The sequence below is a fragment of the Bombus affinis genome, chromosome 2, assembly GCF_024516045.1.
Source record: "Bombus affinis isolate iyBomAffi1 chromosome 2, iyBomAffi1.2, whole genome shotgun sequence".
Lineage (NCBI taxonomy): Eukaryota > Metazoa > Arthropoda > Insecta > Hymenoptera > Apidae > Bombus > Bombus affinis.
Window position 1 is genome coordinate 12,175,918 of NC_066345.1, and position 21,651 is coordinate 12,197,568.

The following is a 21,651-nucleotide window of genomic DNA, read 5'->3' on the forward strand; positions in this document are numbered from 1 at the left end:
TAACATAAGTTTCTAGAGTAGAAAATCAACGAGTCTTATATTTATGGGAAAACACGCGTTACGAGCATACTCGCCAAGTTGTTACAGTCAGGAAACAAACCCGTTTACGAATTCCACAGGTAGCGGATGGCGGGCTTGGCATCGGTCCACCGACGAACGAGGAATCCGCGCCTTCCACAATGACAAATACAACTAGCTCGTCGAAACATTCCCAAGCAACAGGACACAACTTGACTGCGCACAACTCCCAAGGCTATTGCGATATTTCAGTTCCAGTCTATGCAACGGTCAAGGGTAAGTCGCTGTCGTTCGTTTCTTAACAAGCATTCGTTTTAAAAGGGCGAGTGTCTATGATTCTTTCGATTTTTTAGGGCGAGCCAGTCAAATTAGGTCAATGCCCTTTGGTGACAGTTCCGATGACAGCTCGGACGGCGAAGAGCATCCCAATCAAACGGAAACCAACACGAGAATCACCAATAGCTCTTCAGACAACACGGACTCTTCGCTTGGCAGTGGAAGTAGTCCTTCGAAAAGCGTTAAAACCACCAGCAGCCTTAGTCCTGCCAAGAGAAGCTCCAGCGGCTCCCCTAGCAAAAGCGTGAAACGTGGTAAGCATTTCAATTATCATTAGCGATCGTCGAACACTGTGATCGTACGTCCAACAACTTGGAAATTACCGACTCGCTTACAGACACCTCTCTGGAATCTGGCCTGTCGGAAGACTACGCGATACCTCCCGATGCTCTAAGCTCCACATCCTTCGAATCTAGTATGCCGAGTTTGCTAATGCGAGTCTCCGGCGAGAGCCCAAAACGACAAGAATCTTTAGAGAAGACCGGCCACCTTGCGAAACTCGGTGGTAAATTAAAGACCTGGAGAAAGAGATGGTTCGTGTTGAAAAACGGTGTGCTGACCTATTGGAAAAGTCAGAACGATGTCAATCGAAAACCTCAAGGCCAAATTGTATTGGATGAAGTGTGCAGGTAATTGTGCAACGATATATATTTTCTCGTATTTTCCTCGTAGAAAGTACGATTAAAATTAAAATTATCCGTGACTTTTTTAATAGGATAAACAGGGCGGAAGGTGCTGCCACGTTTGAGATAGCAACAGGGAAGAAAACGTATTATTTAACGGCAGACTGTATCGCAACGATGGAAGACTGGATAAGGGTTTTACAAAACGTACAAAGGCGGAACGCGACGAAACTTTTGCTCAGTAAGGAAGATAATAAGCCTACGATACAGGGATGGCTGACGAAAGTGAAAAACGGGCACGCTAAGAAGTGCTGGTGCGTCCTCATCGGAAAAATGTTCCTTTACTTTAAGTGCCCTAACGATACGGTAAGCCACTGATCTTTCAATATGTATATTATTCGATCACTACGCGTGAATATTACCAAGGCCTCCGTTTCATTTGTTTTTCAGAATCCTATTGGACAAATAAATATGAGAGACGCTAGAGTAGAAGAAGTCGAGCACGTGTCCGACAGCGACAGCGAAGAAAGAGACGCCGAGGGTCCTCACGAAAGAACGATCGGTATTTTTCCTACTCATCAAGGCCCTACGTACTTGCTGATGCCTCATAAACAAGATAAAGACAATTGGCTGTACCATCTGACGGTGGTATCTGGAGGCGGACCTAGTGCTGGAACTCAGTACGAGCAGCTAGTACAAAGATTAATGGAAACCGATGGAGATCCTAGTTGTGTCCTCTGGAGACACCCGTTGTTGCTCCACACGAAAGAGAACATCACTAGCCCACTGACCAGCTTGACATCCGAAGCCTTGCAGACCGAGGCTATCAAGCTTTTCAAGGTTAATACATGAAATATAAAAACATCGTATATCGGACATTTTATATACGAGGAAATGTTATTTTACACCACAGGCTTGTCAATTGTTCATGTCGGTGGCAGTGGAGCAAGCAGGCATAGACTACCATGTGGTATTAGCGCAAAACGCATTGCAACAATGCATAGACCAGCCTGAATTACAATCTGAATTCATATGTGCATTGGTAAAGCAGACAAGTCGTCATACTCAACATCGTTTGGGCGTACAGGTAAAAAAGGCCGCCAGACTTGTGTCGCTGGGTACTGCGCGCGTTGTAAGTCCTGCTTATTGTTTAACAAACACTCTGAACCCTGTACCATTTTTACAGCCGACGTGTTCGTCGCGTAATTTATAATAAACGTTTTACCTATTGGCCGAAACGCTACTATCAAGCTAATAGGTTCAAAATGTATGGTATTCTTCAAAAAAGGCTAGTTAAAAAACGAATGTATAATTGGATATATCGCTTCCGTATAATCAGAAGAAATGGTACATCGGGTACGCTTAGTCAAGTATTATACGAAGTAATTCCGTTGAAGTAGCGGTGAACTGTTTAGTTGTCTCTCTCTTTATTCCTTTTTGTTTTCTTTTGTAAAGTAACTCACTAATAATTAATACAACTGGTTGTCGTTTATTTGCCAAAGCAATATATAATTAATAATAGTAATGATAGTAATAACAATAACATTAATAATACTTGACGAAGTATTTAACAGAAAACGATTTTAGTTTTAACATTCATTCACATTTCATTTTCATTTGCTGCTTTACGTGTGCTATTCCTAGGCTACTCTAAAATCGCATGCGTTTTTTTTTCGATTCTTGTTATCTTTTTTCATAGTACATCGTCATGTTAAGTTTGTTTTATTTTTACTGTGTACTTTTTGATATTTATACATGATACCCGATCACCTGTACCCTGATGCCCTATCATGTGAGCCGAACATATTTCGACAATTCATTCCTCTCATCGCGGGAGAATCACTTAGACTCACTCTTTATCTCATCGATCATACTTCATCATCGATGCATTAACGATCGATCGTCCGATTCGCTAATAAAATACCACGATCTCCGAACTTGTCAAAATACGTTCTGCGGCACACACACTTGCAGAATGGTATGTTGGTGTACATAAAAAACCACACACAGAAAAACATCTTTTTACTAGATTGGTTTTTTGTTTCTGTTTCCGTACGTTTTTTTGCTCGATAGCTCATTACAAAATATTCTCTGTTTTTTGAATGCTGCTTAGAAAAATTAGTCTTTGATTATCTGGTCATAAACGGTGATATAAGAAAATTGATTTAAAGAAAAAAAAAAAAAAAGAAAGAAAGAAAGAAAGAAAGAATAGCAACAACAGCTAGAAGCTCCTTACAGATTCGAACGTACGTCGTAGAATGTAATTAGACCGAGAGCTTCGGAAGCTATGCATCGTTGAGTACAGTGTATCAAGCGTCAAGGAGAATAATAAGGGGAAAGAGCGCGTTCGAGCGATTCGTTCGTGACAAACGAACGAAAGAAAAATGGTTTCGAGCTGTAAGGTAGACTCACATGGCCTAAAAAAATACGAAAGCGCTTATCTCATCCACATTTCTCTTAATTCATTCGACTTATTACAGTTCATGCGTTTTATGTGATTAACACACATAGAGTTATGCGTTAATCAGACCGATTTCGATTGCTTACATTACTAACAGGCATTATATTATGACGAAAATGTAACGAATCTAGAGTGTTCCATCAGATCCGAATCAAATCCGAGGTTTGTCCTAGACACTCCTCGTACAATTCCAAATGCATATTAGAAAGTCGATGAGCTGCACAGGTCTAAAAGATTTTAAAACACGTATTCTCGATTGTCCTGTTAAAATAGATTCTACAAACGAATAATAAACGAGGACAGTGGAGCGCGATTTGTTTAAAGAAAAAAAAAATAAATAAATAAATAAAGTAGTAGATTAGGTCTGGTTCGATCCAGGGATATAGTAGTATGCCAGCATACCATTGCAGCAGCTCCTTCTCTGCGCCACGCAATCGCTGTTCACCTGCGATACGCAAAGTCCCGCGGCAAATGGCAGCGGTGAAAATGCGGACGCACAGTCGACGGCCTCCACTTCTCACAGTCCTCCGCTCATGCAGGGCCACTCGACGTCAACGATTTTGGACTGCAAAACTAATCCCGCCCAGTACGTTCTTATCCAGGGATGGCAGCTGCTCGCGCTCGCTGTTTCTCTATTCCTACCAAGAAACAATCGGCTACTCTGGTACCTGAAGTTACACTTGCAAAGAAACGCTGATACTAAGTAAGTGGTCTTCCTTCGTTCTATTAGCATTCAAATTTCAAAATTTCAACCGAAACATGTAAATTTAAACGTATGAATTTGTTATTTTGTTAGGACGGAGTGCGGCAAATACGCAGCCTATTGCGAAAGAGCGTTGGAAAGGACATTACAAAACGGCGGAAGGGAGGTGAAGCCCTCGAGAATGGAGGTCCTATCGATATTAATGAAAAATCCCTACCATCATTCCCTGCCGCATGCAATACCGGTTCACTTCTTGAATGGGACGTATCAGGTTGTAAGCTTCGATGGCAGCACAACGATAGAAGAATTTCTGAATACCCTGAACCAGGAAATCGGTTGCCGTGATGTTCATCAATCGGGTTTCACGTTATTCAGTGACGATCCCATCGAGAAGGATCTTGAACATTTCATCGATCTTCAAGCAAAAGTATGCACCTCGGGAGAGTTTGGAAATTACAGTAGACGAAAGTATTCCGACGCGATAATTTTATTCGTTCCAGCTTTGTGATATAATCTCCAAATGGGAAACCGCATTAAGAGAGAAGGGCTCAGGAAAATTCGAGAATACCAGGGTGATACAATTAACGTACAAATCGCGATGTTATTGGAGACAGGCAGCTAAGATGGAAACCGACAGAGAAAGGCTTCTTCTGTGTTACCAAATAAATCAGCAAGTCGTACAAGGCAAATTTCCGGTCAATCGAGAACTTGCATTTGAACTTGCGTCGTTAATGGCACAGGTAAAGTTACTCTTTGAAAATAATGATGCAGTTTTTTAATGAAAATACTGTTAATGTAACGATGAAACGTTGTAGATCGATTTTGGTGAATATAACAACGATAAAGCTCGAGGCAGCGGCCCAGGATGCAATCCTCATCATTTGGTGCTTCAAGCTTTAGATAAATTTTATCCCATACGATATCGAACAAACATCACTGCCGAGCAATTAAGGCAAGTACCATGTAAATTACAAAGAACATAAATAAGTATCAGCTATGTTTAAAATCACGGATTTCTTGTTGCAGAGAACTGCAAGAAAAACTTCAAGAAAAGTGGATCGCGTTAAAAGGTCGTAGCGTATTAGACTGTGTTCGCATATATCTAACTTGTACCAGGAAGTGGCCTTTCTTTGGAGCTACACTCTATCAAGCAAAGGTTAATAACGGGACATATTTATAGATAAACAAAAATGAAAAGAAAAGTTATTTAAAAATATCTTGTTTCATAGTTGAAGCAAGCTGAGCCGATAACCGTATGGATAGCCGTTTCCGAAGATAGTGTTACTCTTCTAGAATTACAAACGATGGCAGTGATGTGTCGTTATAATTATGCGAACATAGTTACATTCGGAGGATGTTTGGATGATTTTATGCTGGTCGCTTGCCCTGACGAAGGAGCAGCTGAACAAAAACTTTTATTTGCTCTATCAAAACCTAAGGTATATCATCGAGCAATCTCATTAAAACAAGATTTCTAAATATTAAATATTATCTATTCGTATTTGTACAGATTCTAGAGATAACATTGTTGATTGCCGATTACATGAACGCCTTGGGACATACTTTACCTGGCACGCCACAGATGAACACATTAACTCGTAATGGGTCTCACAGATCCATCAAATCGACCCTAAGACCTACAACGGGTTTGTAAAAATACATACTTTTGTATTTTATTTTTTCTCTGTTTTTGCTGATTGAATAACAATTGGACTAGGTTCAGGCTGTCTTCCAACGCAACCAGATATTTTAAAGTCGACGCCAGACCACCAAAGACCTTAAAAAAAGACTGGTCAATCGAATTGGGAAAAAGAAGCAGGGGAATACGGCACTTCGTTCATGAAAGTCTGATCCTGCCAAGGCACTAACTTTATATTCGAAGGTACTACAGGCTGTATTGTAAGAATTTGCGTAAAACGATACACTGGACAACGCTCAGCAACGTGTGCGCTGTAGTTGATTTTAGTTGCGTTTTGTGTAAATTAGAGATGATGCTTGACAGACAACGTTTTTGTGTACATACCTGACAGCATGCAAAACTCTGTGGTCCACGTTAACGCGATTTAAACGTGGGTGACTGAAATTAATCGAAAACGATTTGCAACACTGCCTAAAATAAATTAGTATGTCTGAAATTACATCGAATAATTTCATTAAAAAAAAGCTAAGGCATCATGCTGAAACTTTTTGCTACCGTATTTATATACCAAATTCAAAACGTTTAGCGTAAGATAAGGATGCAGAAGTGATGTATCACATATGTATATAATTAATCGGAGTTAATGGATGTTTAGAAGTCTAGTGAGTGATGCAGCGATACCTTTGTCTTTAATGTGAGAATATGTCGACGAAATTCTTATTTCTTGCCAAATCGATCGCAGTACACGTACGAGGAGCCTGCAATTGCTTTGCAGTGCAAATAAAAAACACATGGATATAAGTATTTAGATTTTTCAAATATAAAGATATTTCAAGCGTAATAACTGTACCTACTGTCATTGTAAATTCAAAATTTACCTTCGATCACTACATTATTCACATAATGATCTGTTTTAATTTAAAAAGTGTTGTACACGATTTTTCATTGCATTGACTAATTACTTCTCTTATATTTTATAATAACTAATTTGAAAAATATGGTTGATTGGTGGCAGTAAGTACAGACAGTATTAACTTTAAGTCTGGTTGAATTTAAGCTCAATCATAAGAAAAAAATTCTTTGTACGGAAAGTGACAAATGCAACTTACACATTATCATGTTATTTTGATAACAGCTAGTCTCATATTTTATATTTATTTAATGTTTAAGCAAATAAGTTCGTTTTATAAGGACACGACCAAATAGATGTAATGGGAACGCGTTTTCTTTAATAATTAGTATCGTTCCTACGGTAACATATGTGCAACATTTTTGTACTAATTAAACGATGATCCCGTCACGTATAGAAGTTTTGTACTCGCTTGACGTGTCCTACATAACTAGCAAATGTCTTCCTTCTCTTTAGTATCCAGAAATAAATAAAAGTTTAAAAGTAGGGCTTTCGTGCAATATGTACAAGACTTCTATAATTTTATAATTCCTGAGATAGGCTGAGTGTGACTGTGCCTCTCTGAGCAGTATAGACAAAGTAACTCTATGCACGGCTTTGTTTAGCGCATTGAAGATTTATATAAAATAAAAAACGATAGAAACCTCAGATTACTGGGAGCAGTACAAAGATATGCAAGAACGACATTTTGTCTTTAATTTTTATAATACGCAATGAAATGCTACTATTTAGGTGCTTAGCACCTTTGTATCATGATGCAGTAAAAAAGAGTCACTGATCTGTAAATATCACCTTAGTCTTAAGTTTCTAAATATAGTAGAATGAGAAGATGGCAGCTGATAAAGGCTACAATCGTGGTAGAAATTTCTTGCGATCGTCTAGCTGTCTACAGAATATTCTGAGCCTACCACCTTACATTTCTATTTATTATTTATTCGCATAAAACGACGCATAAGGGCACGAGCGGTGTGAGCGAAAAGCATTGTACTATTGTACAGGAAGAGAAATAAACTGCTCGGATCTACACTTTGGGAGACTATTTATTTACTGTATGTATTAAAAACCTTATGCTTCTCATAAATCTATCATTTATTTTAGATTAAATCCTTAACAATATACATAATCATAATATAGACTCAGTCTATTTCTTCAGGTCTTACAGGATGAGTTAATGGTATTACTGATTTTTTCTTTACATCTCTTGAAAGTGCCTTTCTCATGTCTGTAAGAAGAAAAGAACAGAATATTTAATTTATATTTAAAAATTTTTTTACAAAAGTAACAGTAATTTGTATACCAAAAGCATCTTCATCTGGGTTTCCAGTATAATATTCTAAAACAGTCCTATAAACAATATATCCTAACTGTTGATACATTTTGATTGCCACCTTATTACTAACTCTTACAAAGAGATCTACAAAATATGCTTGCTTCCTGTAACAATATACAGAGATACATAGAATATACATGTTATTAAGCCATACTTCACCATTAAACTTACTTTTCTGAAACCTTCTCTAAAAATTCTATTAACATTGCAGCCAAACCTAATCTCCTATAATTAGGTGAAACTGTAAGAGCTGTTATATGACCATGCCAGTTCTCTCCTTGCCCTTCTGCCTTTCCCATAACTTTAAATTTCTAATATTAATTATAATGCACTATCAAGGAGAAGTATCTTATATGATACGAGAAAAAAACTTACTATAACCCATAATTTCTCCACTTGGCGATTCAGCTACTTGAAAATACTCTGGCCAATGTGCTAGATAGTGTGTATAAAAAGAAAGTCCATACTAGTTTAAAATTTTACCAAGTAAAATTTTAACAAGATTAAAATTAAGAAAAATATATACCAAAATTGTGTAGTAAATAAATATGTTTATTTTAAACAACAAACGTAATAAGATATAAGATATTTAAAGGATACTGTCTCCGTAAGTGGATCTAAATTTCTATAAAAAATAGAATAATTAAAAATGCTAGTAAATAACTGTTTTTATTCAAAATTGTATATTTAGGTTAAACAATATTAAACAATATTAGCAATTGATAAATACATATTTCGATACTCACACATTGTTAAATTTAAATAAATCGTTGCATGTGAAAGGCCTAAGAGTCGTCATGTTTTAAATGCAATAAAAGATTGAGTAAATAAATGTGATATAAACGTAATTTATCACAGGAAGACTCTGCCAACACTAAGTTTAAACTAATCCAAACTCAGATCTGCTCAGACCCAGATCAAGTAAATGCGACTAGTGTAATTTATTCATCTGACACCATACGTCGCCACTGCACCACATTGTGGAATTTCAAAATTTCATTCTACTTCAGTACGCATGATTCATTAAAAAACGTATCAAAGGAAAAATAAATTAATGAATAATAATATAATAACAAATTAAATTATGCAAGAAAAGTTTTATACGTAATTTAAAAACAATTTTATTAAAGTTCTTATAAGAAAAGAATACAAGCAAGGTATTTTCTTGTAAAATTTCGGGGACTTACGCTAAGTTACATCTTTTTTACATTTGTTTTTATATAATATTTATGAATATCAATATGCAGTCATACCTAAGATGCAGTCAAAAACACGGCAAATTGTGTAAACATTTTTATGATACAAATATGAAGTGTAATATGTTTGCCACGTGCATTGCACAGAAATGACCTATCATTTTTTGAGCGTTACACATCTCCTTCGCGGATATTAAAAATTCATTGTTACAATGACTTTCTTCTGAAAAAATAGTTAAACACTTTTTTAGCTATATGTTTATACTTTTTAAAAAACCGTATGCAATGTACAAGTATAAAATCAAAGCTTCTAAACACCTTTCATACAGGACACTAATGTTGCAAATATCAGTATATATGTAAAGTCTTGAACTTCGATATTTTTATTTTATCTATAACATTACAAATCTTAAATGCCACTTATATATATCTTTAAAAAAGAATATAAGGTAATAATATGTAAAACACGCTTTGATATTGTAATAATAACAAAACTTTGTTTGAAATATAATACATATAAATGTCTCTTTTAGAAATACTTTTATGAAAGCACTAAGAGTAAAGAAATTAAAGCACAAGCAAACACAACCACTTTTTCATTATTTAGTTTTCTTCTCTATACTGATATTTTGTTAGAGAGTGCGCTGTATAAAATGTGATAGGTTTCAACAATATGCTTTGTAATTCACACACAGCACAGAAATAAATGCTTAATGTAATAACCATAGAGTTATAAATATATTTTGTAATAAATACAACATTGTTTTTAATTACAGCATTTTGTATTATTAATGAATCTTGACATTTTAATTTTTATTGTACTATATGTTTTATTTTAAATCTAATGTGGCTAAATATCTCGAAAATATTGGCCCTTATAATGGAGTAAATACGTTATTATGCAATTAGCATTATGTTACATTTTGTTTTGTTTCCTTTCTATATTCTTAAACATAAATAAGAACTTATTTATGCTATTTTTACATTACAATTAAGTATTAGCAGAATCTTAATGTATATTTTGTAACCTTTTTTTTTTATTAGCAATATAGTTAATTTTATTTCTTTTAATTGAGTAACTTTAAACGACGTACTGCAGTTTTCGTAATGCAAAAACATAAATTATTTTCATAAATTTAATAATCCCTTATAGTACAATTGGTGACATATTCAGAACCTCGTTTTATCGTTTCTAAAATTTGCTACCAAGACTAGAGATTTCATCATGGTTTAAAGTATTCTCTTAAATAAAACAATAACAGTGTTTTATCATCTTATCAAGTAAAAATGCGTTTATGACATAAATAGGATACAAGAAATCAGTGAATTCGCAAATCTAAATTCTTTTGATTTGATCATTTTTTCCTATCATGATACTGCCTGTAAGATACTTGAAGATAGTTTGTGTCTATATATTTTATATTAAATGCAATCAAATGCAAAAGATGTCAGGAATAATAATATATTTTAATAACACAGTGTTCTTTCATATAAATTTATGTATTCAAGATTTCCGTGTTTTAATACGCGTAATCGTATATTATAAAAACTTAATCTTTTATACATAAATAATATCTACGTCTATCAGTTGATATCAACATTGATCTTATTAAATTTGTTACATTTTAAAAATTACCCATTAATAATAATCATAACCAAAATTTAACTACTACAGCTATTCCATGTCAAGGAATATTTATTTCATGTGTGCATTGGCTAATTACTTCTTTGATCCATCAGTCTAGAAATTGCTTTCGATTTGGACTATACGTTTATTTTACAATAACCAATTAGGCAGCATTGAAAACCTGTCTTTAATAACTCTATTATTTCTACATACATGCAAATATGAGTTCCTCCTTTATAAGGTGATGTAATATGAATATCTTAAGAACTAATTGTAGGCGTTGGTTTGACTATGAAAATTATGCATGAGATTTGCATATGCGTATATACAATTAACACTGAGGTTTGTCCGTAGGAACAAGGCACGGCTGACGTATCGTCTTCTTTCACGGAACAGTGTTATTATTGGTTGAAGTTTAACAATAAAGTACACACCTTAATTATTTTGACAGATTTCCAAAGATATTATTTTATTTTTATTTCTGCCAAGTTTCAAAACAATTTACGTCAAATTTCACATCTACTTCTTCATAGAATTATGAACTTATATAAGTTTTCTAGTACGTAATTTAAAAAATTATGTTTATATGATTGACTTCGCATTGAAAAATACTTTTTTCTTATTATGTATCACAAATAAATGGATATTCTTTGAAATGGTATTTACTATCACTGCTTCAAAACAGCAGTAATAATTTACTATTACATTTCGCAATTCCATTTCAAGATAATATTTAAGATATCGTATTACAAAACATACGTGCAGGATACTATGAAAATCGCCTGAAATGCTGCCAAGTCCTCCAGACAAATAATCAAATATAGATACATTTTTGCAATTTATAATAAATGAACAAATAAAAAGATAACATTTATATCAATAGAGAATGTTTTAAAACTATCATGCAACTAGTAGCATTAGATATTGTAATTGAATCAACAAACATTAAATTATTCTTTTATATAAGTAATATGAATATTGAAGTGTAATTTTATCGTGAATTTATTATAAAAAAAAACTTACGTTTTTAAAACGTAATAGTATTTCATGCAAAATATTATGAAGCTTTATATATCCAGAAATTTAAGCGTCGATACTTAATAAGATAGACTGATATTATCTTGAATTACTAGTTATCCAAGTAAAATAAACTTATTAACGAAATGTTATTATTAATTTTGTTTACCAAATATAAGCGTTTTATACTATACCGCGAACTGTAAGTTATTGTTGTGAAGTCAATATGAAAAAATAGCAGCAAATAAGTGTCTCAAATTAATATTTTTGGAGATCCCAGTCCTCCATAAAGTTGTTGATAACTTATTGTAATATGAAGCATACTTGAAATTATATTCGTACCACCAAAAAATAGGCAAATAATGACGATTAAATCTGAATGGTAACGAAACGGGTACTTGCAATTCACTACCTATGGCATAATTAGATTATAAACATTCATTTGAAATTGACAATCCATACATCCGTTAGTTTTGTTAGTCAACATCAAGAATAATATTTGAGGCAGGAATATTTTTACTTTACTACAATTTAATTTTACTTACATATTTGAACGTAATTTCTTGTATAGTATAAAACGCTTTACCAGAAGCAAGATAGTACATACGTAAACATATTATAATGTATATAACTAGATGTTATAAAAAATAAATGAAGGACTAGGAATCTCAATGGATCCTGATGGATTTTAGAACCTTCATTGACAGGTGCTTGAGTGCCAAGAAATGATCCATACTTGTAAAAGTTTTCCAAAAGTGATTCTTTTTCAACCCATCTATCATATAACCATTTAGACAATAATTCGGGTTCTCGTGGGACCTAAAATCAATGATGTAATAAAGTATTCTCATGGAAAATATGAACGAGTGACGATCTACATATGTTTAAAAAACTTACCACTGAGCTAGGAAAAACTCGGTAAAATAATACTGTTTCACATGGTGGTCGTGAACCAGTAATAATTGTTGGTAAGTCAAGTGGTTTACCTTGAGGATATGCTATCGTTATATCTAGAATCCAATTGATTTGTGGTTTAGCTGCCGTCATATCTATAAAAAGTTTATACAGATTAGCAATACATATTATTACTTAACATATTGTAATTAAACAAGAACTTAAGTTAAACTACAGTTTCTATAAAATTATTTACTTGGCCTACTGTTCAATTGTTGTTCTGCTGTATTATTTTCTTGTGATGGACCAATCGTATCAAATATAGTTTGCATTGCTCCTACCCGCGGTAACGTTACATTTTCAAGAATTGGCAAATTATTCTTTTTAGCATATTTTTGTGATGTCTCTCGTCTTTTACATAAAAAACCTCCTTCTGGGAAGAGAACCATCCATTTTCTGTTCAATGGAATATATGTTTCTTTTAAATGCTTTTCTAGCTTTTTTAAACTCCCTTCCCTTTGTTTTCGACCCTAACACAAAATATCATCAAAAATAAAGTAACCCAGTTACTTAAGATGTTATTAATAAACTAACAAATCTATAGTCACTTACAGATACAATGAAGAAGTCCTGGTGTAAAATAGAAACTATACCAAAGTTAGTAAATTTAAAAATCCTATCCATAATCCACATTAGATTAGGTAATACATTTGGCTTAGCATTAAATGTTGTCATGAGTATAGGAACATCACCAGTACTTTGATGATTTGCTATTACTAATGTTCTTTCACTAATAATTTCTTGTATATCGTCACCTTGTTCTATTACTATAAATTACATGTTATTTGTTATTTCAGTATTATTTTAATATTGCTATTTTAATTAAATATATAAATTATTTGTATACTCACTATCATAACCTGCAGACCAAGTCCACGTAGATACCATTGCTAATAACCAATGGAAAAATAATCCTTCGATTCTCCAATATACTTGTGGTTGATAAACTTTTACAGGGAACAATAATGTCATCCATACTACATATGTTGGTATACAATAAATATTGTTGAGTATCACAAAACTGGTTCTAATAGTACATTTTACAAAATTTAATACTTTATTGATTACCCTGCAAATTCATAAATACACTAAAATTTATAGTCATAAAAATAATTCTTAAATACTCAAATATTTATTTCTATTTCTTTTATTAAACTTTTGAGGGCTTATAAGACTATTGTTTATATCTTTCATAACAATATGGCTAAACTATAATTTAATAAAATAATGTGATTCCTTCACATAAAGGTTAATTTGCATCCAATAAATATACAAAAACATTCTTTGTGTGCAATAATATTTGTCACACTAGTATCAAATTTCATCATATAACTTTGCAAAAAAAAATAATATTATTTTTGTTTGTAAGACTCTTATTGATATTTTGTTCCTTGATTACAATAATTAACTTTTGAAAACATTTACTTTAGATAATTATACTTAAACCACACTTTAACTCACAACTTAAACAACATCTTAAATAAAACCAATAAATATCATACAAAACTTTTTAACTTTAGAAATTGCTTCTCCAAAGCACATTACACTTTCTAAACTTAAAATTAAGCTTTTTTCCAGGATTTTAATTGAAAAATAAATATAAGTTAATCTAATATTAATGATCGGTTATGTGCAATGATTATATACCAAAATCGAGTTTCATATCTTAGCCAAATAAATTTTAAACATATATTACAAGAAATTAAAGAATACAACTGATTATGCTAAAATGCTACAATGATTTCAAATTATTTTAGAGATTACTTGAGAATAAGAAGCCCGGTACTCGTGACATTCTAGGTTAAGGATAAAAAACGTATTTTTTATCAAATTAAAAGGTGGAAGACATGTTGTTCGTAAAATAACTTGTAATTGTAGTAAGAAACTTTTGTTTATTTACATAGAAGATGGGAACGGCACATGTTGCATTTGATAAAACACGTTTTTAACTTACCTCGTAAAAGTAGAAAAGGAAGAAAAGTCAGTCATTTTCGAAAGACACAACTTGTAATGCAAGCTCGACGAAGTTTTAACCACAATTTTTTGTGCATAGCATTCCCTTTTGCATAAATTACATAATAAGGATCATTAAGCAGGATGACATGTAAAGATTCTCGTGCTGTTTACATGAGACGTAAATCTTAAAATTTTGCTAAAGTTGTTAAAATTCAATAAGCGTGTTAACCGCTTCGTTTAATCATTGAATAATTACTCTCGATGTCACTAGAAATTCCCAGTTCCAATTGACACACGACTAGTATGATAAGACCGTGTTACACAAATTTATCGGTTTGTTATCGACTACTATTTAGATGACGTTTTTTCAAAAATACACCATAATTTTGTTACTTCAACTACACGCAATACCACCACGCACATATAACATAAATACAATGGCGACGAAAGTTAATAAGTTGGTAAAAATACTACATAATTTCGCCGATAATTAACATATTATTAATTGGTCGACATTGTATTCGTAATTGAAAGTAGAACAATTCAAAAGGAAAAGAATTTCATGGGTACGTTTATATGGTATGTTTGAAAGTTCATGTTTTTGGAAACCAGGATGGTAGCTCACCAATCAGAAATTTCAAATACCAACATGTAAACTTTTCGATTACTTCTTTTACATGTTTCTATTAAAATACATCTAACACAGTTTTTATAAGAATAACACTTCACAAACACCAAATAATCTTATTGCAGTCTAACAGAATACATTTTTATTCATAATAATATTGAATTAATTAAAATCAGTTAATGTACTAAATAAACCAATCACGGTCTTATTTGTTTGCGCACAATATTTCGACTGTATGTTTGCAACTGCAATAAAATTGATATCTTCACTTAGCTCACTTCACTTGGCTTAGAATCTATCTAACTATAGCATATTTTGTGCTTAGTTTTCAAGCTACTCATTAGTGCACACTTCTTTCAGAGCTTTTACTCTTGTGCCGTTTTCAGTCGTTTTTACTTATTCTTTTCATCCTTTTTAACTTTTGGAACGATTGTTGAAAGAACTAGACGTTAAAAATTATTAAAATGACATTAAGTTTATTGAAATGTTCACTTATCAATCATGGATTATTGGAATTAAAGAAATCTTCGGCTTTTTTAACATTAAGGCTGTCATTGTATACATCGGTAGTTTCTAAAGGCAATAAAAAGGTACTACTATGTCATATAAAATAAATCTTATGACTTAAAAATGTATTATTTCTTAATAACGCTTTCTTAAATTTATAGCTAAATTATTTTATTTATCCTTTCTCGTAATTTACTCTTTTCTACTATTCTCGCTTAAAATCTTTAAATTGGTTCGTGCACTATTTTTACATAATCATTAAAGAACCAGTTCTTGAAATAGTTTTACAGAATATTATAAACAAAAAATGTACTGCCTTGTTATAAATAATTTTTTTAGCATATTTTTGAGATGTTGCGATGTCATTTGTAATATAACAATTGAACACGTCTGACATTTAATCGGATTAATCATCTCTAAACGAAAACGAAAACAGGAACTTTTTCAGTGAAAATAGAGATTGTGGAATGAATTTTATGAAACTAGATGGTATGATACAAATTTTTTATTTTATAGAAAATATTAATTAAACGTGATGTATTAAATCCTTATGTTTATATAATGGAAGATGCTATATTTATATATTTCATTTTTATATTACATAATTATGTATATAATTCTTTTGTGTTGTGTTCTCTTTTTTTTAATTTAATATTGTACAAGCATAAAAACCTATCTGAGTACATATCTACATACATATTATCACATACATGGTTTTATAACTGGCTTCATCTGACTGACCTTCAATTTCCTCTGTTCAAACTGCTATAGTACTCATTTTGAAGCTATATTCATTCAGTTCTATTATATAATTTACCTTTTCAATATGGTATATGAGCACAAATTATTTTTATAAACAAATTTCATCATTAGTATTGTAATAAATTCTTAATGTTGTAATTTCAGGAGTCAAGTGGTGAATTTCGAATTGAAAGGGATACTTTTGGTGAACTAAAGGTTCCTGCTGACAAATATTATGGAGCACAAACAATGCGGTCAAAAATGAACTTTCCAATTGGTGATAGTTTTGAACGAATGCCTGTAAGGAAATCTAATTATTTAATATAGAGAAAGGAAGTTTTAATGCATATAACATTCTTAGTTTATATTTTGAATATTTCTTTAGTATGGGGTTATTGTCGCAATGGGTATATTAAAGAAAGCTGCTGCTCTAGTAAATAAAGAATATGGAATGGATGCAAAAATAGCAGATGCTATTAGTAAAGCTGCAGATGATGTTATATGTGGAGATCTTTATAATGATCATTTTCCACTGGTAATTTGGCAAACAGGTTCTGGTACGCAAAGCAATATGAACACCAATGAGGTATTAACGCATTATTAAATAATTTAAGTATAATTGGGTAGATTTGTAACTAGTTTATTAATTTTATTTAGGTAATTTCAAATCGTGCAATTGAATTACTTGGTGGTAAACTTGGATCAAAGGATCCTGTCCATCCAAATGATCATGTAAATAAATCTCAAAGTAGCAATGATACATTTCCTACTGCTATGCACATAGCAGTTGCTTTGGAAATTAACAGGGTATTACTTCCTGGTTTGGAAAAATTACATGCAGCATTAGAAGAAAAGGCTAATGCATGGAAAGATATTATAAAAATTGGTAGAACTCATACTCAAGATGCTGTGCCCTTAACACTAGGACAAGAATTTTCAGGTTGGGGTTAAAATATTCAGGATTAAAATATATGTATTAAACTATTTTTATAAAAGCAAATAATTGTAATACAGGTTATGCAGCACAAGTTTGTAATGGCATTAAAAGGGTAAAAGATACTCTTCCAAGATTATATGAGTTAGCACTTGGTGGTACTGCAGTAGGAACAGGATTAAATGCACCAAAAGGTTTTGCGGAAAAATCAGCAGCAAAGATTGCAGAAATTACTGGATTACCATTTGTAACTGCTCCTAATAAATTTGAAGCTTTAGCGACTAAAGATACTATGGTAGAAGTGCATGGCGCGCTGAATACAGTGGCAGTTTCGCTTATGAAGGTATGTTTAAGGAATATTCGATTAAAAAAATCTATATTTGTTATTTTACGTTATATAAAATTTCTATTTAGATAGCTAATGATATTCGATTTTTGGGAAGTGGACCTCGTTGCGGTTTAGGGGAATTATCTCTTCCTGAAAATGAGCCAGGAAGTTCTATTATGCCTGGTAAAGTTAATCCAACACAATGCGAAGCAATGACTATGGTTTGTTGCCAAGTCATGGGTAATCAAGTTGCTGTATCTATTGGTGGAAGTAATGGCCATTTTGAGCTTAATGTATTTAAACCTATGATAGTCGCAAATACATTAAGATCTGCAAGACTATTAGGTGATGCCTGTGCCTCATTTACAAAGAACTGCGTCGTTGGTATTAAACCGAATGTAGATCGTATCAGTAAACTTTTGAATGAAAGTTTAATGCTTGTTACTGCTTTAAATCCACATATTGGTTATGATAAGGTATTAGAATTTTTTAATTAAAAGAAGACTGGTTTATTACAATCTTCAAATATAATATAAAAGTTATATTTTTCAGGCTGCTAAAATTGCCAAGCAAGCCCATGCAGAAAATCTCACGTTAAAAGAATCAGCATTGAAGAATGGCATAACTGCAGAACAATTTGATCAATGGGTGAAGCCCGAAAATATGATTGGTCCCAAATAAATTTTACCACACAGAAAGAAGTTAGGAATAAAAATTTTTTAATTGTAAGCTGTTGAATAAATTTTTTGTTTACGTGTTGTAAATTGTGATATAAGTACTATTATTATCAAATATTAAAAATATTTTTATTGCGTATTAATTATACATATCTAATAATAATTTATATAATAAATCATTTATAAGAAATGTTACACATAATAAATGCGAAATATTACGACAAGTAGTAATCCTCAATTTAATAAACTTTTTAAGTTTTTTTTAAGTTCTGTTCTTGCACAACTATGTTATAATTTGTGCTGTAAATCTCATGTGTTATCTATATTACAACAGATATGTATTACAACAGTCTGAGGGCATAGGTCAATAAACAGTTACTTTAGCTTATTAAATTCTACATTAAAACAGCATATATACAAAATGAATATATTAAAGAAAATACAAAGTGTTATTACCAGACTTGGAAATCGCAATTATGGCAAAGTTGGAATAATTGGGGTGCCATTTGATAAAGGACAGGTATTATAGTACATGGTAATATAGTAACATAATATATAAAGTAATAATATACAGCAATTATAAATATAGCATAAGGAAGGTGTAGCACATGGTCCAGAGGCAATTAGAACAGCTGGATTAGTGCGAGAATTAAAATCATTAGGTAGTTATTATTACATATTTCATTGATTTCAAACAGTTTTAAAAACTAAAAATCTAATTTTTATAACTCCTTACATTAAAAAAGGGTTAGATGTGAAAGATTATGGTGATATTTCATATAAAGCAAAAAATGTAGATGGAGTAAATAACATGTCACACTTGGGTGATGTTGCTGGCTGTACAAGTTATTTATCTGAGAAAGTTCAAGAAATTTTGAAAGATGATCGACGAGTATTGACTATTGGTGGTGATCATAGTGTAGGAATTGGAACTATAGATGGTCATGTTAAGGTATAATTTACTTCTTTAAAAATTACAGTTTTTTCTTTCCACATTGTATATTATACTTTATAACATTAAAGGAAAAAGAAAATATAGCTGTTATATGGGTTGATGCTCATGCAGATTTAAATACAAATAAAACTAGCGAAAGTGGAAATGTTCATGGAATGCCTGTAGCATTATTAACTTCTGAATTAGCTGATTACTGGCCACATCTACCAGGAATGGATTGGCAACAGCCAATGTAATTTGTAATTATATTACAATAATATTACCAAAACAAAATAGATAAGATAATATATTAAATATGTTATAATTATTTACAGGTTATCAATTAGAAATGTAGCTTATATTGGATTAAGATCTGTTGATCGTTATGAAAGACTAGTTATTGAAAAATTTGGTATTACTGCTTTTGGTATGGAAGATGTTGAAAGATATGGTAATATTATATATTTAAGCTGACCAAAATATTAACAAATCAATTATTAAATGATATCTTTGTCCAGGTATTCATGATGTTGTTTACATGGCACTAAATAAAATAGATCCTAATGAATCAAAATCATTACATGTTAGTTTTGATATTGATTCTTTAGACCCATTAGAAGCACCATGTACAGGAACTCCTGGTAAATTATCTGCTTTCGTTTAAATAATTTTTATCCTAATTCTTACAGTTCATTTGTTTTAGTACGTGGTGGATTGTCACTCAGAGAAGCTGTTCACTTAATGGAAATATTATACAGAACTAAAAGACTAAATGCAGTTGATCTTGTAGAAGTAAATCCTTTCATTGGTAATCAACATGATATTCAATTAACTGTTGAAGCTGCTATACACATTATTCAAGCTGGATTTGGTTATACCAGAAGAGGTCTTAAAGTTCCAAAGGGTGTTACAGATATGCCATTACAAACGTTTAGATAAATTATAATCATCTTTATTGATGATATTATAATGTTAAAGACAATCAAGTTATCATGTCAATCCTCCTTTGAAGCTTATATAATAACAAACTTTTGTATACTTTTAAACAGTACCATAAAAATATAAGGGAGAAACAAAAGAATACAATATATTTCATTATTATATACACTAATTTTCATGAATCACAAACATCTTGTCAGCAATATCATTAAATTTAATTTCTACCTTCTTTATTTCAGTACTTTCATCCGGTTGAACTTGATATTCAAAATATAATTTTCCTGTAGTGTTAGCTCCCTTTACATTAATACTTAATCTTTTAATATTATCAGCTTTATACTCTGGAAGTGTTATTCTTCCTTCCTTTATAGGTTCTCCTAAATGTTTAATGGTTTCCTTATGACCATAAAATAATTCCAATGCTTTTTTATAAGTTATTGTTCGCCGAATTTTTTTTTCTAAATCATATCGTAAAATAAGTCCTGTAGCTGTAACAATAATACTTCCAAAAAGGGCTATTGTTGATAAAGTTTGAAGCGGAGGTATCTAGATATAAAATGGAAAAATAATTTTATTGTATTTACAAATTGTTTCTTTTATTTTATACAATTTGTAGGTTAGGTTTTATGCAAAGAAATAAGAAGCAAATCTCTTAAATAATAATGTATGTAAGTAATCACAATACTGATTTATCACATGTATTAAATACATACCTTAAATCGTCTTGTAATCATCATCTTTTAATCAATTTGCAAGGAAATATTTTCCTACGGATACGTTTGGAGTAACCTTACAAACACCGTAACTTTTCCGTGTTCAACATTCAATTATGTTTTTACTTACATTATCCCATTATCGATAAGTATAAATTGCTATTACAATATATAGGTACAATATATAATAACGAAACAGAAACTGTTAATAATGAAATTAAATCCTATTACATGTTATTAATAAATTCTAAATATATATATATACATTATATAAGCTATACCTATATATATTGCATAATAAATGTAAGATAACAGAATATCTTTTCGTCACGTGATCGAATTATGGTTACAATACTTCACATGTTTTAATTCATTAAAACCCAAATGAAAATTGATAAAAAAGATTGAAACTAATTAACTAATAAAAGGGAATATGAATTATACAAAAGAAAACTTGCCTTCTTATGAATAAAAATAACA

The 21,651-nt window shown here is 31.7% G+C and overlaps 6 protein-coding genes across 22 annotated transcripts in view; 3 read left to right on the forward strand and 3 right to left on the reverse strand.

The window, feature by feature from the left end:
• Positions 1-7,716, forward strand: part of LOC126924785 (uncharacterized protein CG43867) — a 98,663-nt gene extending 90,947 nt beyond the window's left edge. For 7 of the 13 annotated variants that reach the window (XM_050739622.1, XM_050739694.1, XM_050739678.1 and 4 more), the window contains 14 exons: positions 120-294; positions 372-608; positions 692-983; positions 1,070-1,343; positions 1,428-1,817; positions 1,891-2,109; positions 3,849-4,141; positions 4,235-4,568; positions 4,642-4,881; positions 4,957-5,093; positions 5,168-5,297; positions 5,371-5,580; positions 5,652-5,787; positions 5,859-7,716. In XM_050739622.1, the coding sequence (XP_050595579.1) occupies positions 120-294; positions 372-608; positions 692-983; positions 1,070-1,343; positions 1,428-1,817; positions 1,891-2,109; positions 3,849-4,141; positions 4,235-4,568; positions 4,642-4,881; positions 4,957-5,093; positions 5,168-5,297; positions 5,371-5,580; positions 5,652-5,787; positions 5,859-5,923 (3,132 nt within the window). In that variant the 3' untranslated portion in view covers positions 5,924-7,716. The remainder of the gene's footprint in view (positions 1-119; positions 295-371; positions 609-691; positions 984-1,069; positions 1,344-1,427; positions 1,818-1,890; positions 2,110-3,848; positions 4,142-4,234; positions 4,569-4,641; positions 4,882-4,956; positions 5,094-5,167; positions 5,298-5,370; positions 5,581-5,651; positions 5,788-5,858) is intronic. The other 6 variants (XM_050739623.1, XM_050739640.1, XM_050739650.1 and 3 more) reach the window with 6 other exon arrangements.
• On the reverse strand, positions 7,713-8,951 carry LOC126925150 (N-alpha-acetyltransferase 20). 2 transcript variants are annotated; one of them, XM_050740461.1, is made up of 6 exons: positions 8,767-8,949; positions 8,621-8,645; positions 8,396-8,486; positions 8,192-8,321; positions 7,988-8,124; positions 7,713-7,912 (listed from the first exon to the last, which is right to left on the reverse strand). In XM_050740461.1, the coding sequence occupies exons 1-6, from the start codon at positions 8,817-8,819 to the stop codon at positions 7,827-7,829; spliced, it is 522 nt and encodes a 173-aa protein (XP_050596418.1). In that variant the 5' UTR covers positions 8,820-8,949; the 3' UTR covers positions 7,713-7,826. The 2 variants fall into 2 exon arrangements, with proteins under 2 accessions (XP_050596418.1, XP_050596427.1); XM_050740470.1 differs by lacking the exon at positions 8,396-8,486 and having other exon boundaries at positions 8,192-8,331; positions 8,767-8,951.
• A 174-nt stretch (positions 8,952-9,125) lies between these two features.
• Positions 9,126-15,663, reverse strand: LOC126925051 (acyl-CoA:lysophosphatidylglycerol acyltransferase 1-like). 2 transcript variants are annotated; one of them, XM_050740227.1, is made up of 7 exons: positions 15,027-15,663; positions 14,769-14,954; positions 13,666-13,883; positions 13,367-13,581; positions 13,011-13,284; positions 12,758-12,909; positions 9,126-12,679 (listed from the first exon to the last, which is right to left on the reverse strand). In XM_050740227.1, the coding sequence occupies exons 2-7, from the start codon at positions 14,801-14,803 to the stop codon at positions 12,443-12,445; spliced, it is 1,131 nt and encodes a 376-aa protein (XP_050596184.1). In that variant the 5' UTR covers positions 14,804-14,954; positions 15,027-15,663; the 3' UTR covers positions 9,126-12,442. The 2 variants fall into 2 exon arrangements, with proteins under 2 accessions (XP_050596184.1, XP_050596176.1); XM_050740219.1 differs by having other exon boundaries at positions 14,769-15,663.
• Positions 15,664-15,748: 85 nt separating this feature from the next.
• Positions 15,749-18,809, forward strand: LOC126925025 (fumarate hydratase, mitochondrial-like). Of its 3 annotated transcripts, XM_050740168.1 has the most exons (8): positions 15,847-15,988; positions 16,245-16,394; positions 16,812-16,946; positions 17,032-17,232; positions 17,304-17,586; positions 17,661-17,923; positions 17,995-18,384; positions 18,461-18,809. In XM_050740168.1, exons 2-8 carry the CDS (start codon positions 16,392-16,394, stop codon positions 18,587-18,589), a joined length of 1,404 nt encoding a protein of 467 aa, XP_050596125.1. In that variant the 5' UTR covers positions 15,847-15,988; positions 16,245-16,391; the 3' UTR covers positions 18,590-18,809. The 3 variants fall into 3 exon arrangements, with proteins under 3 accessions (XP_050596109.1, XP_050596125.1, XP_050596119.1); XM_050740152.1 differs by lacking the exon at positions 16,245-16,394 and having other exon boundaries at positions 15,749-15,988; XM_050740162.1 differs by lacking the exons at positions 15,847-15,988; positions 16,245-16,394 and adding an exon at positions 16,592-16,734.
• Positions 18,810-18,946: 137 nt separating this feature from the next.
• Positions 18,947-20,634, forward strand: LOC126925063 (arginase, hepatic). The gene is made up of 7 exons (XM_050740236.1): positions 18,947-19,105; positions 19,175-19,247; positions 19,332-19,537; positions 19,609-19,772; positions 19,855-19,970; positions 20,038-20,160; positions 20,223-20,634. Exons 1-7 carry the CDS (start codon positions 19,007-19,009, stop codon positions 20,456-20,458), a joined length of 1,017 nt encoding a protein of 338 aa, XP_050596193.1. The 5' UTR covers positions 18,947-19,006; the 3' UTR covers positions 20,459-20,634.
• On the reverse strand, positions 20,456-21,427 carry LOC126925164 (uncharacterized). The gene is made up of 2 exons (XM_050740482.1): positions 21,172-21,427; positions 20,456-21,004 (listed from the first exon to the last, which is right to left on the reverse strand). The coding sequence occupies exons 1-2, from the start codon at positions 21,193-21,195 to the stop codon at positions 20,627-20,629; spliced, it is 402 nt and encodes a 133-aa protein (XP_050596439.1). The 5' UTR covers positions 21,196-21,427; the 3' UTR covers positions 20,456-20,626.
• Positions 21,428-21,651: the final 224 nt, after the last annotated feature.